The 15071-nt window shown below is 38.5% G+C and overlaps 1 protein-coding gene across 1 annotated transcript in view; it reads right to left on the bottom strand.

The window, feature by feature from the left end:
• CERS3 (ceramide synthase 3) overlaps positions 1-15071 on the bottom strand; it is a 159870-nt gene that overhangs the window by 75761 nt on the left and 69038 nt on the right. The window contains exons 8-9 of the mRNA XM_027521876.1: positions 6285-6413; positions 2533-2639 (exon numbers count right to left, since the gene is read on the bottom strand). Of these exons, the coding sequence (XP_027377677.1) occupies positions 2533-2639; positions 6285-6413 (236 nt within the window). The remainder of the gene's footprint in view (positions 1-2532; positions 2640-6284; positions 6414-15071) is intronic.

The following is a 15071-nucleotide window of genomic DNA, read 5'->3' as shown; positions in this document are numbered from 1 at the left end:
GCCAAATGCATGTAACTAATTCTCCTTGAAATCCAGAAATGCTGGCAAGAGAATGAGTTCTTATGTCTAGGATTTTAAAGTTGAGGGTGTATGGGAAAGTAACACACCACCTCCCAATCACTCAACCCTAACCTGATATTCAACTGTGAGGTTACGGTAAGCTTGCCTGTTGATTTTGCGATGTTAAAGTAAAGTTCTAGGTGAGATCCTTTGTTGCTGAATCACAAATCAACCACAGCAGCAATACTTAAAAGCTTTTCAGAGAGTTCTCTAGACTGAGAACTTCCATGGTATGTGTTTTTAAAATATGTCTATAAATTATTTGAAACTACTCCTAACAAGAAGTGGAAGCTAATTTTCCTTCCTTTAAATATGAACTGGCCTTAGTGACCTGGATCCAATGAAGAAAATGAGGTTGGACGTGACATGCTATGACATCTGAAGCTGAGTTACAAAAGGAAACACAGCATCTGCCAAAGCTCTCTCTTGAACTGCTCACCCTTAAAATCCATCTGCTGTCCTAGGAAGAGATCAGGCCAGTGAAGGGGCATGGGCATGCAATCCAGCTGACAGGCCCGCAGCAGTCCCAACCAACGACCAGCATAAACCAGCTGATGTCATGGGTGTCACCTGAGCCTTGTGCCTGAGGAAGCCTTCAAGAAAACTCCAACTCCGGCTGCCCAGCTACCATCTGACTGTGACCACATGAGTGAAAACCATGAAATGAGGTCAGTCAATTCCGAGATCCATAAGAGGTGATAATAATGATAATAATAATAATGTGTTATTTTAAGAGAGAAGCCTGCCAACTACGGCTTGTTGATAAAGTCTGGCCTGTAGAGCATTTTTCTACAGCCAGTGATCTAAGCTGGGTTTGGTACATTTTTAAAGGATTGTAAAAGAAACAGAACAAAACAAAGAAAAACATGCAACAGAGACCATATATGGCTCTTAAAGTCTAAAATAGTTATTCTATGGCCCTTTATAGAAAAAAATTGCTCACTACTGTGTTAAGCCACTAAGCTTTTTAAAAGGTTTGTTTTACAGCTATAGATAACTGGAACACATGGTACCTTTGAAACAAAATAAGCAGTGGGCATATGCTAGATTCAGAGCACCATGAAAGTCACACTAAAAAGCCACAACTTAACTGCTATCTGCAAGTCAATTCTTATCCTATCAATACTGTACAATATTCTAATTTCACAAACACACTTGATCAGCCAAAGTGAAAGTGATGGTAATATGATTCATCAACCAAGAAGAGCATCTTAAACATGCATCTCAGATTTGATTCTGAATTAAACTCCAAATTCTCAGAGACTCATGAATAATTTCAGTAATAACAGCTGGCATTTACTGAGTCTTTACTATGTTCCAGACACTGTTCTAAGCTATTTAATATTTATTATCTCACTTAAGCCTCATGACAATCCTTACATTTTACAGATGAGAAACTGAAGCAGAGAAAATTGATCTAATCTGTGCAAGATCGCACAGGTAGTAAGTTTGCAGCAAGGACTGACTTGCACCCATGAAATGCATCACTGCACTCTGCTGTTTCTCTCTAGAAAAAAGTATCTAATCAAGACACCCAGTCTTATGTTAAAGAATGCAGCTGGCTTCCAGAGAGTGGCCAGCACCCTTTGAACTCTCTAACCAGTCTTCCTGTGTGCTCTCCTCTCACAAGGAATCAGCCCTGCAACCTGGGTCTCCATCTCTTTCCCCTGGAACCTAGGACTTCCAACAACATTAGTTTTTCTGTTGAGAGTATCTGAAACTCCTAGGCTAGCCCCAAACTACAGTTAGTTTTAAGCTGTTCTTTCCAAACCCTCAAAGTCTTCCTCACATTTTTCCTCTGGTTTCTGTCAATCGACACATGGGAAATTGCACTTGCTGAAGGAAAGGCTGTCAGGAGAGACACAACATAAGTCCTACACTGCCAGCTCTTGGCTAAACAAAATCAACAGACTGAGCAAGAGCCAGTGGTCCATACCACTGTTAGGACCAGAGATCTGGAAGAATGAAATCAGCATCAGTTTCCTCATACGTGAAGTGGAAGTGATGACACTTATCTTTATGGTTTGCTGTATAGCTAGTGCCAAGATGTATTAAGGGCCTAATCCAATGCCTGGCATTCAATTAATGGTGGTTATAACTATTGCAATTTTAACACAGAATTTGCCTCTCTTTTAAAGAGCTGATAACTGACCAATGACATTTCACTGAATAACTGGAAAAGTTGTTAATTGCAAAAAAGATCCATGTTCATGAGACCAGACATAGAGTAAGAGATGCTGCTTTCCACTGGTCACACATCTTTTATCTTCCTTTGTAGCAAGCCTTTCACATTAGAAGGTGTGGTTTTAATTATCTATAAAAATGACTGTTCACATTCTTCTGTCCAGCTAAACTTGGCACAAATAGCTGGAAATCAGTGTGAGAAAGAAAGGGCAATGCTCCAACCTGAACAACATGCAAGGCGACCTCAGCATAGCGACCAAAGGCATACACAGCAGCTTGTTTACTCACCAGAAGGGAAAAATAATGAGGCGACTGATCAAAAACACGGTGGAGAAGATGAAAAACAGGGTGTTACAGGTTTGCTTCCATCCGGCATAAGAAAACATCTTAGCAGACTGAGGAAATAGAAAGAAATTGCATTCAGATAGGGTGATAGTTGTGTAAAATTAAATATCTATAAATTAAATTACACCTGGGATTTGCTTCAAAATCTTGGTGCAAGTTGGGTTATGGATAAAAGTAGATGAAATAAGATTGGCCACATTAATAACTATTAAAGCTGGATGGTGGGTCCATTGGACCCATTATATTCTTTACCTTGTCATATGTTTGGAACCTTGCATAATACAACATTTAAAAAATTAGCTAGAATGACTGTAATATTACTCTTGTATTACATAAGCACTACAAATTAGCATAACTACTTTTACCATGTATGTTAGCTTGACATTTATTGAATTCCTACATTTAACTGGGAGGAGAGCTGGACTGAAGAAAGGCTGGGATATAAGTGAAGCCCCGGGCTGGGCTGGGCACGCTGCAATCAAGGCAGCTACTTTCAGGCAGATGATAAAGAGTGGAGTTAGGAGGCAGCCCTTAGGGCCCTATCCTGGTTGAAGCAGAGTTTCAAGCACTTGATTTTTCCTGCTTATTTCATGCTAGTCTGTAATGTTCATATGATTTGTGTTGAGTAAAAAGAATTATACAAAGTGCTGTTTAATGTGGTATTAATGTAATGAGGATTCTCTTGCTTTATCCAGTGTAGCTCAAGGCTGAATGGGAAAGTGTCTGAAGGTGGGTGTGGAAGCTGGGCAGAAGTGTGGCTTAGGCCTGCCAGTTTTAGAACTGAAATCTCCCAGGAAAGTCAAGGTCCATCTAGAACAAGAGAAGTAGCTTATTACACTTCAGGAATGGTTTACATTGCATTTTCCATACTTTTCCCTACTTACCAAGGGGTAGGAATGTGATCAGACTATAGGGTTAGCAGAGGCCCAAAAGGAAGTAGCCTTCACTGCTGAAATGGAAGGCTGGCATGCCAGTGAGGCCCAACTTGGATATGGGGAGAAAGCCAGAAGGTTACAGGGCTTGGAATAGAGGGAGCTGTTTGAAGGGTCGGCAGCCAGGCCCAGCAGGAAGCTGGAGATATGCATAGATGTGAAGAGAGCCACTTGAGTTGGCAAAGTAGCACTTCTTTGGGCCCATACACATGCCACCTATGCTGGACTGTGCAAAGATGGATATCAGACAGTAACCTCTCTCCTTTGCAGTCAAGATATTGTTAAAGTGTTGGGTCCTGGATCCAAACTTTACGTGTAGAAAAAGAGGATCATGAAGATACATGAAGAAGGCACAAGACTGCTTATGAGTAAAAACTGTAGATGCTGAAGCTGTTCTTCCTTGCAAAGAAAGAACTAAGAAATGACCCAATAATTCTTTTGAGGAACAGGAAAGATTAATAGTCTCCATCTTTAGGAAGATCTAAACAGGTCACCTAGGGAACCTATGTCATATCAATGTCAGGGTAGGCAGGGACAACACGGTGCTTATTCCCAGTCCTAATACCTAATCTCCCTTTTAGTTAACACAGAGTAGCACAAAGTTTTAAAGTCATAGCCAATGTGGTCTTAATTTTCAGGAAGGGTTACTGAGATATGATTGGAGGAGGAGGTGATTATAACAGAGATGACTACATTCAGAGAGCAACACATGGAAGAACTGGCATAATCCTCCTTCTGCTAAGTCATTTGCTGCTCTGAAGCACATATAATAATCTTTACCCTTAGAACTGGATTTACATGTCTAATTATGGCTACATACAAGAAACACAATTCTGTACTTAGCCAATTTTAACAGTAGCCAATTTCTTTGAAATGTCTTCAAATGACTTCTGGGTACACCTACAACAGGATTTGGCAAATCACAATTCAGCCTAGGGACTAAAGCTTCTCAGCCCCTTGAGCTAAGAATGGTAAGAATGGTTTTCACATTTTTAAAGGAGTATAAAAGAAAAGGAAAAACAACAGAAAAAGAAGAATATGTGACAAGAGATTGTATGAGGTCCACAAAGCTAGATTTACTACCTGGCTTTTGGGGCAAGAGGAGAAGGGGACGACAGAGGATGATATGGCTGGATGGCATCACTGACTCGATGGATGTGAGTCTCAGTGAACTCCGGGAGTTGGTGATGGACAGGGTGGCCTGGAGTGCTGCGATTCATGGGGTCGCAAAGAGTCGAACACCACTGAGCAACTGATCTGATCTGATCTGATCTGATCTTTTTGCCAAAAAGTTTGCTGAATCCAGCAAGGCTATAGTTTGTCCAGTAGTCATGTATGGATGTGAGAGTTGGACTATAAAGAAAGCTGAGTGCCAAATAATTGATACTTTTGAACTGTGATGTTGGAGAAGACTCTTGAGAGTCCCTTGGAGTGCAAGGAGATCCAACCAGTCCATCCTAAAGGAAATGAGTCCTGAATATTCACTGGAAAACTGATGTTGAAGCTGAAACTCCAATACTTTGGCCACCTGATGCAAAGGGCTGACTCATTTGAAAAGACTCTGATGCTGGGAAAGATTGAAGGCAGGAGGAGAAGGGGACAACAGATGATGAGATGGTTGTATGTCATCAATGATTCAATGGACATGAGTTTGAGTGGACTCAGGGAGTTAATGATAGACAGGGAAGCCTGGCGTGCTGCAGTCCGTGGGGTTGCAAAGAGTCGGATACGACTGAGCAACTGAACTGAACTGAACTGGCTGAATTCTGATCTAAAAGAACAAGATCTTATTAATTTCTTCCATATCAACTTACATTTAATTATTAGCCCTTCAAGAGGTTATCCTGAATGCAAATATGTTAGTATCATTTCCCCCAGCTCAGGCTTCCCCTGTGGCTCAGCTGGTAAAGAATCACCTGCAATGTGGGAGACTTGGGTTCAATCCCTGGGTTGGGAAGATCCCCTGGAGGAGGGAAAGGCTACCCACGCCAGTATTATGGCCTAGAGAATTCCATGGACTGTACAATCCATGGGATCACAAAGAGTCGGACCTGACTGAGCAACTTTCACTTTCATTATGAATGAGTATATGTAAATAGTGAATAATGTGGCTCTAAGTATAGCAGGACCCACTGTCTCAGGGTAAACAGAACCGATACACAACAGAAACACGTAGAGGAAACAATCCTAATTTTGCTTTGTTTCTTATATTTTGTATAACTAGAGATTAGGGACTCTTGTTTTAAAGTCTCCTGCTCTGAAACATTGCTTCCTTAGAAAATAAATATCATTTAAATAAACATTAATTCTCATTCCTTAAAGCTGGAGGAGGAACATGCAGGGCAGTGCAAGCATTCAGTGCCTATTTAACTTTGGCTTAAGTGAATATATGGGGCCAATCAGCTTTAAAAATCCACAATGCCATAGTCCAAGTTTTCCTTTTAAAAGATGAGAATTCATTTTTTCTTCAGATACCTCAGCTTACTTCCTAAGCTAATATCTGCGTGCACGTTGCAGAAATAGAATCCCACAAAATAACCCCTCTCTCTGGATTACCATGGAGAAAAAAGATTAGAAACTAAAAACTGAAAGCTTTCCTTTCTTTGAGCCTGAAAGACCTGAGGACCTAGAGATATCCACAGACTTTAGGTGTTTTCAGAACTGAGAGCTCTGCTAAATCACTCACAGAGAGTTCTTCCTATAGAGAGTCACGGTTAACCCAGGACATAGTACTGTTATTAGTTTTTAATGGCAAACATTTACCTCTAGCCAAATATCGGCCACATCATGTACAATCATCACGAGGGTCCCACTGCGAATATAATTAGCACACCAAGAGAAGCTCATCAAACTGACAGCAGCCAGGTGGTGGATGACATTAGCTAGAAAATCCTACATAATGAGGGCAAATGGAGACCATTAAGTAAATGCAGCTATTTTCCAATCAGTTGAATAGATAATAATAATAATTTAAAAACTAACAACTTACATCTGCATATTTTGAAATTTGTAAAATGCTTTCACTTTCATTCTTAAACACAATTCTTATGAGAGAGATAGAACAAGTGTTATCCTCATTGATGAAGTCATTTAACTTTGAGATAACACTGAATAGTTGCCATCTAAGTCCTAATATCTGCTGTTCTTCCCACTGCTCTACACCAGATATATGTACACTTTACACACATATGAAAGACATATATATACATAAGCATATTCCTATGTACATTTACCTTTATTGTTAATTTCCTGCCTAATTCCAAGACAGATGTAATAAAATTACACAACCATTAAAATAGAGTTACTGCATATGAAATAAGTAACAAGTAAAAGTGGAATAACTACATTAGTGAAATATTGAAGTATTTTGCTAATACTAAACAAAGCAACAAACAAAAAATAAGCACTGGCTAGAATGTTGTGAAGTTGGAACCATTATACGTTACTGGTAGGAATGTAAAATGGCATGGCTGCTTTGTTAAATAGTCTGACAATTCCCCTAAAGGTTATACATAGGACTGCTATATAGTACAGCAGTTCCACCCCTTGGTATATATCTGAGAAGAATAAACATGTATGTTCATGTAAAAATTTTCATATAAATGTTCACAGTAGCATCATTCATAATAGCCAAAAAGGCAGAAACAACCCAGATATTAATTGATAAATAGATAAACAAAATGTAGTGTTTCCACATAATGGAATATTATTCATTGATAAAAAGGAATAAAGTACTGATGTATGCCAGAACATGAATGAACTTTGAAAACATCATGCTAAGGGAAAGAAGCCAGATATTAGGTTGGTGCAAATGTAATTGAGGTTTTTGTGAATTTTATTTATTTATTTATTTTTAATTTTATTTTATTTTTAAAATTTACATAATTGAATTAGTTTTGCCAAATATCAAAATGAATCTGCCACAGGCATACATGTGTTCCCCATCCTGAACCCTCCTCCCTCCTCCCTCCCCACACCATCCCTCTGGGTCATCCCAGTGCACCAGCCCCAAGCATCCAGTATCGCGCATCGAACCTGGACTGGCAACTCGTTTCTTACATGATATTCTACATGTTTCAATGTCACTCTCCCAAATCTTCCCACCCTCTCCCTCTCCCACAGAGTCCATAAGACTGTTCTATACATCAGTGTCTCTTTTGCTGTCTCGTACACCAGGTTATTGTTACCATCTTTCTAAATTCCATATATATGCGTTAGTATACTGTATTTATGTTTTTCCTTCTGGCTTACTTCACTCTGTATAATAGGCTCCAGTTTCATCCACCTCATTAGAACTGATTCAAATGTATTCTTTTTAATGGCTGAGTAATACTCCATTGTGTATATGTACCATGGCTTTCTTATCCATTCATCTGCTGATGGACATCTAGGTTGCTTCCAGGTCCTGGCTATTATAAACAGTGCTGCGATGAACATTGGGGTACACGTGTCTCTTTCCCTTCTGGTTTCCTCAGTGTGTATGCCCAGAAGTGGGATTGCTGGATCATAAGGCAGTTCTATTTCCAGTTTTTTAAGGAATCTCCACACTGTTCTCCATAGTGGCTGTACTACTTTGCATTCCCACCAACAGTGTAAGAGGGTTCCCTTTTCTCCACACCCTCTCCAGCATTTATTATTTGTAGACTTTTGGATCGCAGCCATTCTGACTGGTGTGAAATGGTACCTCATAGTGGTTTTGATTTGCATTTCTCTGATAATGAGTGATATTGAGCATCTTTTCATGTGTTTGTTAGCCATCTGTATGTTTTCTTTGGAGAAATGTCTATTTAGTTCTTTGGCCCATTTTTTGATTGGGTCATTTATTTTTCTGGAGTTGAGCTGTAGGAGTTGCTTGTATATTTTTGAGATTAGTTGTTTGTCAGTTGCTTCATTTGCTATTATTTTCTCCCATTCTGAAGGCTGTCTTTTCACCTTGCTAATAGTTTCCTTTGATGTGCAGAAGCTTTTAAGGTTAATTAGGTCCCATTTGTTTATTTTTGATTTTATTTCCAATATTCTGGAAGGTGGGTCATAGAGGATCCTGCTGTGATGTATGTCAGAGAGTGTTTTGCCTATGTTCTCCTCTAGGAGTTTTATAGTTTCTGGTCTTACGTTTAGATCTTTAATCCATTTTGAGTTTATTTTTGTGTATGGTGTTAGAAAGTGGTCTAGTTTCATTCTTTTACAAGTGGTTGACCAGTTTTCCCAGCACCACTTGTTAAAGAGATTGTCTTTAATCCATTGTATATTCTTGCCTCCTTTGTCAAACAGAAGGTGTCCATAGGTGCGTGGATTGATCTCTGGGCTTTCTATTTTATTCCATTGATCTATATTTCTGTCTTTGTGCCAGTACCATACTGTCTTGATAACTGTGGCTTTGTAGTAGAGCCTGAAGTCAGGTAGGTTGATTCCTCCAGTTCCATTCTTCTTTCTCAAGATCGCTTTGGCTATTTGAGGTTTTTTGTTTTTCCATACAAATTGTGAAATTATTTGTTCTAGCTCTGTGAAGAATACTGTTGGTAGCTTGATAGGGATTGCGTTGAATCTATAAATTGCTTTGGGTAGTATACTCATTTTCACTATGTTGATTCTTCCAATCCATGAACATGGTATATTTCTCCATCTATTAGTGTCCTCTTTGATTTCTTTCACCAGTGTTTTATTGTTTTCTATATAGAGGTCTTTAGTTTCTTTAGGTAGATATATTCCTAAGTATTTTATTCTTTCCATTGCAATGGTGAATGGAATTGTTTCCTTAATTCCTCTGTTTTCTCATTATTAGTGTATAGGAACGCAAGGGATTTCTGTGTGTTGATTTTATATCCTGCAACTTCACTATAGTCATTGATTATTTCTAGTAATTTTCTGGTGGAATCTTTAGGGTTTTCTATGTAGAGGATCATGTCATCTGCAAATAGTGAGAGTTTTACTTTTTCTTTTCCAATTTGGATTCCTTTTATTTCTTTTTCTTCTCTGATTGCTGTGGCCAAAACTTTCAAAACTATGTTGAATAGTAATGGTCAAAGTGGGCACCCTTGTCTTGTTCCTGACTTTAGAGGAAATGCTTTCAATTTTTCCCCATTGAGGATAATGTTTGCTGTGGGTTTGTCATATATAGCTTTTATTATGTTGAGGTATGTTCCTTCTATTCCTGCTTTCTGGAGAGTTTTTATCATAAATGGATGTTGAATTTTGTCAAAGGCTTTCTCTGCATCTATTGAGATAATCATATGGTTTTTATTTTTCAATTTGTTAATGTGGTGTATTACATTGATTGATTTGCGGATATTGAAAAATCCTTGCATCCCTGGGATAAAGCCCACTTGATCATGGTGTATGACCTTTTTAATGTGTTGTTGGATTCTGATTGCTAGAATTTTGTTAAGGACTTTTGCATCTATGTTCATCAGTGATATTGGCCTGTAGTTTTCTTTTTTTGTGGCATCTTTGTCAGGTTTTGGTATTAGGGTGATGGTGGCCTCATAGAATGAGTTTGGAAGTTTACCTTCCTCTGCAATTTTCTGGAAGAGTTTGAGCAGGATAGGTGTCAGCTCTTCTCTAAATTTTTGGTAGAATTCAGCTGTGAAGCCATCTGGACCGGGGCTTTTGTTTGCTGGAAGATTTTTGATTACAGTTTCAATTTCCATGCTTGTGATGGGTCTGTTAAGATTTTCTATTTCTTCCTGGTCGAGTTTTGGAAAGTTGTACTTTTGTAAGAATTTGTCCATTTCTTCCACGTTGTCCATTTTATTGGCATATAATTGTTGATAATAGTCTCTTATGATCCTTTGTATTTCTGTGTTGTCTGTTGTGATCTCTCCATTTTCGTTTCTAATTTTGTTGATTTGATTTTTCTCCCTTTGTTTCTTGATGAGTCTGGCTAATGGTTTGTCTATTTATCCTTCCAAAGAACCAGCTTTTGGTTTTGTTGATTTTTGCTATGGTCTCTTTTGTTTCTTTTGCATTTATTTCTGCTCTAATTTTTAAGATTTCTTTCCTTCTACTAACCCTGGGGTTCTTCATTTCTTCCTTTTCTAGTTGCTTTAGGTGTACAGTTAGGTTATTTATTTTACTTTTTTCTTGTTTCTTGAGGTGTACCTGTATTGCTATGAACTTTCCCCTTAGGACTGCTTTTACCGTGTCCCACAGGTTTTGGGTTGTTGTGTTTTCATTTTCATTCGTTTCTATGCAAATTTTGATTTCTTTTTTGATTTCTTCTGTGATTTGTTGGTTATTCAGCAGCGTGTTGTTCAGCCTCCATATGTTGGAATTTTTAATAGTTTTTCTCCTGTAATTGAGATCTAATCTTACTGCATTGTGGTCAGAAAAAATGCTTGGGATGATTTCTATTTTTTTGAATTTACCAAGGCTAGCTTTGTGGCCCAGGATGTGATCTATCCTGGAGAAGGTTCCATGTGCACTTGAGAAAAAGGTGAAATTCATTGTTTTGGGATGAAATGTCCTATAGGTATCAATTAGGTCTAACTGGTCTATTATATCGTTTAAAGTTTGTGTTTCCTTGTTAATTTTCTGTTTAGTTGATCTATCCATAGGTGTAAGTGGGGTATTAAAGTCTCCCACTATTATTGTGTTATTGTTAATTTCTCCTTTCATACTTGTTAGCATTTGTCTTACGTACTGTGGTGCTCCCGTGTTGGGTGCATATATATTTATAATTGTTATATCTTCTTCTTGGATTGATCCTTTGATCATTATGTAGTGACCTTCTTTGTCTCTTTTCACAGCCTGTGTTTTAAAGTCTATTTTATCTGATATGAGTATTGCTACTCCTGCTTTCTTTTGGTCCCTATTTGCATGGAAAATCTTTTTCCAGCCCTTCACTTTCAGTCTGTATGTGTCCTCTGTTTTGAGGTGGGTCTCTTGTAGACAACATATGTAGGGGTCTTGTTTTTGTATCCATTCAGCCAGTCTTTGTCTTTTGGTTGGGGCATTCAACCCATTTACATTTAAGGTACTTACTGATAAGTATGATCCCGTTGCCATTTACTTTATTGTTTTGGGTTCGAGTTTATACACTGTTTTTGTGTTTCCTGTCTAGAGAATATCCTTTAGTATTTGTTGGAGAGCTGGTTTGGTGGTGCAGAATTCTCTCAGCTTTTGCTTGTCTGAAAAGCTTTTGATTTCTCCTTCATACTTGAATGAGATCCTTGCTGGGTACAATAATCTGGGCTGTAGGTTATTTTCTTTCATCATTTTAAGTATGTCTTGCCATTCCCTCCTGGCTTGAAGAGTTTCTATTGAGAGATCAGCTGTTATCCTTATGGGAATTCCCTTGTGTGTTATTTGTTGTTTTTCCCTTGCTGCTTTTAATATTTGTTCTTTGTGTTTGATCTTTGTTAATTTGATTAATATGTGTCTTGGGGTGTTTCTCCTTGGGTTTATCCTGTTTGGGACTCTCTGGGTTTCTTGGACTTGGGTGATTATTTCCTTCCCCATTTTAGGGAAGTTTTCCACTATTATCTCCTCAAGTATTTTCTCATGGTCTTTCTTTTTGTCTTCTTCTTCTGGAACCCCTATTATTCGAATGTTGTAGTGTTTAATATTGTCCTGGAGGTCTCTGAGATTGTCCTCATTTCTTTTAATTCGTTTTTCTTTTATCCTCTCTGATTCATTTATTTCTACCATTCTATCTTCTAATTCACTAATCCTATCTTTTGCCTCTGTTATTCTACTATTTGTTGCCTCCAGAGTGTTTTTAATTTCATTTATTGCATTATTCATTATATATTGACTCTTTTTTATTTCTTCTAGGTCCTTGTTAAACCTTTCTTACATCTTCTCAATCCTTGTCTCCAGGCTATTTATCTGTGATTCCATTTTAGTTTCAAGATTTTGGATCAATTTCACTATCATTATTCGGAATTCTTTATCAGGTAGATTCCCTATCTCTTCCTCTTTTGTTTGGTTTGGTGGGCATTTATCCTGTTCCTTTATCTGCTGAGTATTCCTCTGTCTCTTCATCTTGTTTAAATTGCTGAGTTTGGGGTGTCCTTTCTGTATTCTGGCAGTTTGTGGAGTTCTCTTTATTGTGGCGTTTCCTCGCTGTGCGTGGGTTTGTACAGGTGGCTTGTCGAGGTTTCCTGGTTAGGGAAGCTTGTGTCGGTGTTCTGGTGGGTGGAGCTGTATTTCTTCTCTCTCCTTTCGAAGAGTTGGGTTGCTTTTCTGGGTGCCTGATGTCCTCTGCCGGCATTCAGAAGTTGTTTTGTGGAATTTACTCGACGTTTAAATGCTCTCTTGATGAATTTGTGGGGGAGAAAGTGTTCTCCCCGTCCTACTCCTCTGCCATCTTGGCTCCTCCCCCCCCCCCCCCCCGGTTTTTGTGAATTTTAAATCATTATAACTAGGCTCAAACACATCTTTATTAATCAAAATAGGAACCATTACAATCAACACATTTTTGCCAGTGAAAAATAAGTTTGTTTATTCTTGTAGCATAAAAATCCGTGCTTCAATTTGTCAAACTCTTGGAAAGCATTTCCTGCCTCCTGCTGGTTGCAGAAGCATTTTGCCTGCAAAAAGTTGTTGAGATGCTTGAAGATGTGTTAGTCAGTTGGCGAGAGGTCAGGAGAATACCATGGATGAGGCAAAACTTCATAACCAAATTTGTTAATCTTTAGAAGCATTGGTTGTGCGACATTCAGTTTGGCCTTGTCATGGAGAAGTATTGGCCCCTTTCTGTTGACCAATGTCAGATACAGTCATTGCAGTTTTCGATGCATCTCATTAGGTTGCTGAGCATACTTCTCAGATGTAATAGTTTTGTTCAGATTCAGAAAGCTGTAGATCGGACAGGCAGCAGACCACCAAACAGTGACCATAACTTCTTTTGGTGCAAGTTTGGCTTTGGGAAGTGATCTGGGGCTTCTTCTCAGTCCAACCACTGAGCCTGTCACTTCTGGTTGTCATATAAAATCCACTTTTTATAACTTGTCACAAACTGATCAATAAATGGTTCACTGTTGTTGTGTAGAATAAGAGAAGATGACACTTGAAAACAATGATTAAAAAAAATATTTTTCAGTCAGTTCATGAGGCACCCACTTATCAAGCTTTTTCACCTTTCCAATTTGTCTCAAATGCCAGAAGACCACAGAGTGGTTGACACTGAGTTTTCTGGCAACTTCTCAAGTAGTTGTAAGAGGATCACCTTCAATGACTGCTTTCAGTTGGTCTTTGTCACATTCTGATGGCCGGCCACTGCGCTCATGTGCAAGGCTCTCGTCTCCTTTGCAAAACTTCTTTAACCACTGCTGCACTGAAGGTTCGTCAGCAGTTTCCTGGGCCACATGTGTCATTGATGTTGCGAGCTGTCTTTGCTGCTTTACGACTCATTTTGAACTTGAATAAGAAAAATGCTCAAATTTGCTTTTTGCCTAACATCCCTAGTCTAAAATATAAAATAAACAGCAAGTAATAAGTCATTAGCAAAAAAAATAGAGTGAGTAATGTGCATTAAAATGATGTATAATATTATCACAATTTATTTAAGAATGTATTCCAATATCAAATGGGAAAGTTCAACAATGCAAAACCACAATTTCTTTTGCATCAACCTAATACAAAAAAAAATATATTGTATGACTACATTTATATAAAATATCCAAAAGAGGCAAATGCATAGACACAAAAAATAGGTTAGCACCTGCCTGGGTCTGTACAGGTTAGAAGAAATGGGGAGCAACCGCTCAAGGGTACAGAATTTCTATCTGAGCTGATGGAAATAGAATTGACTGTAGTGATGATTGCAGAATCCTGTGAATATACTATAAAAACCATTGTATTATGTATTTAGACAGAAGAGTTGTACGGTATGTGCATATCTTCATTAAAATGTTTTTCAGTTCAGTAGCTCAGTCATGTCTGACTCTTTGTGACACCATGAACTGCAGCACACCAGGCTTCTCTATTCATTACCAACTCCCGGAGCTTGCACAAACTCATTTCTGTCGAGTTGGTGATGCCATCCAACCATCTCATCCTCTGTCGTTCCCTTCTGCTCTCGCCTTCAATCTTTCCTGGCATCAGGGTCTTTTCCAATAAGTCAGTTCTTTGCATCAGGTGGTCAAAGTATTGGAGTTTCAGCTTCAGCATCAGTCTTTCCAATGAATATTCAGGACTGATTTCCTTTAGGATTGACTAGTTTGATCTCCATACAGTCCAAGAGACTCTCAAGAGTCTTCAACACCACAGTTCAAAAGCATCAATTCTTTGGCGCTCAGCTTTCTTTATAGAAAGAAAGCTCACATCCATACATGCCTACTGGAAAAAGCATAGCTTTGACTATACAGGACCTTTGTCAGCAAAGTAATGTTTCTGCTCTTTAATATGCTGCTTTAATAGGTTGATCATAGCTTTTCTTGCAAGGAGCAAGTATCTTTTAATTTCATGGATGCACTCACCATCTGCAGTGATTTTGGAGCCCAAGAAAATAAAGTCTGTCACTGTTTTCATCATTTCCCCATCTATTTGCAATGAAGTGATGCGACCAGATGTCATGATCTTAATTTTTTTGAATGTTGAGTTTTATGC

The sequence above is a fragment of the Bos indicus x Bos taurus genome, chromosome 21 (genome assembly GCF_003369695.1).
Source record: "Bos indicus x Bos taurus breed Angus x Brahman F1 hybrid chromosome 21, Bos_hybrid_MaternalHap_v2.0, whole genome shotgun sequence".
Taxonomy (NCBI): Eukaryota; Metazoa; Chordata; class Mammalia; order Artiodactyla; family Bovidae; genus Bos; species Bos indicus x Bos taurus.
This window is presented reverse-complemented; position numbering and strand designations above follow the sequence as displayed.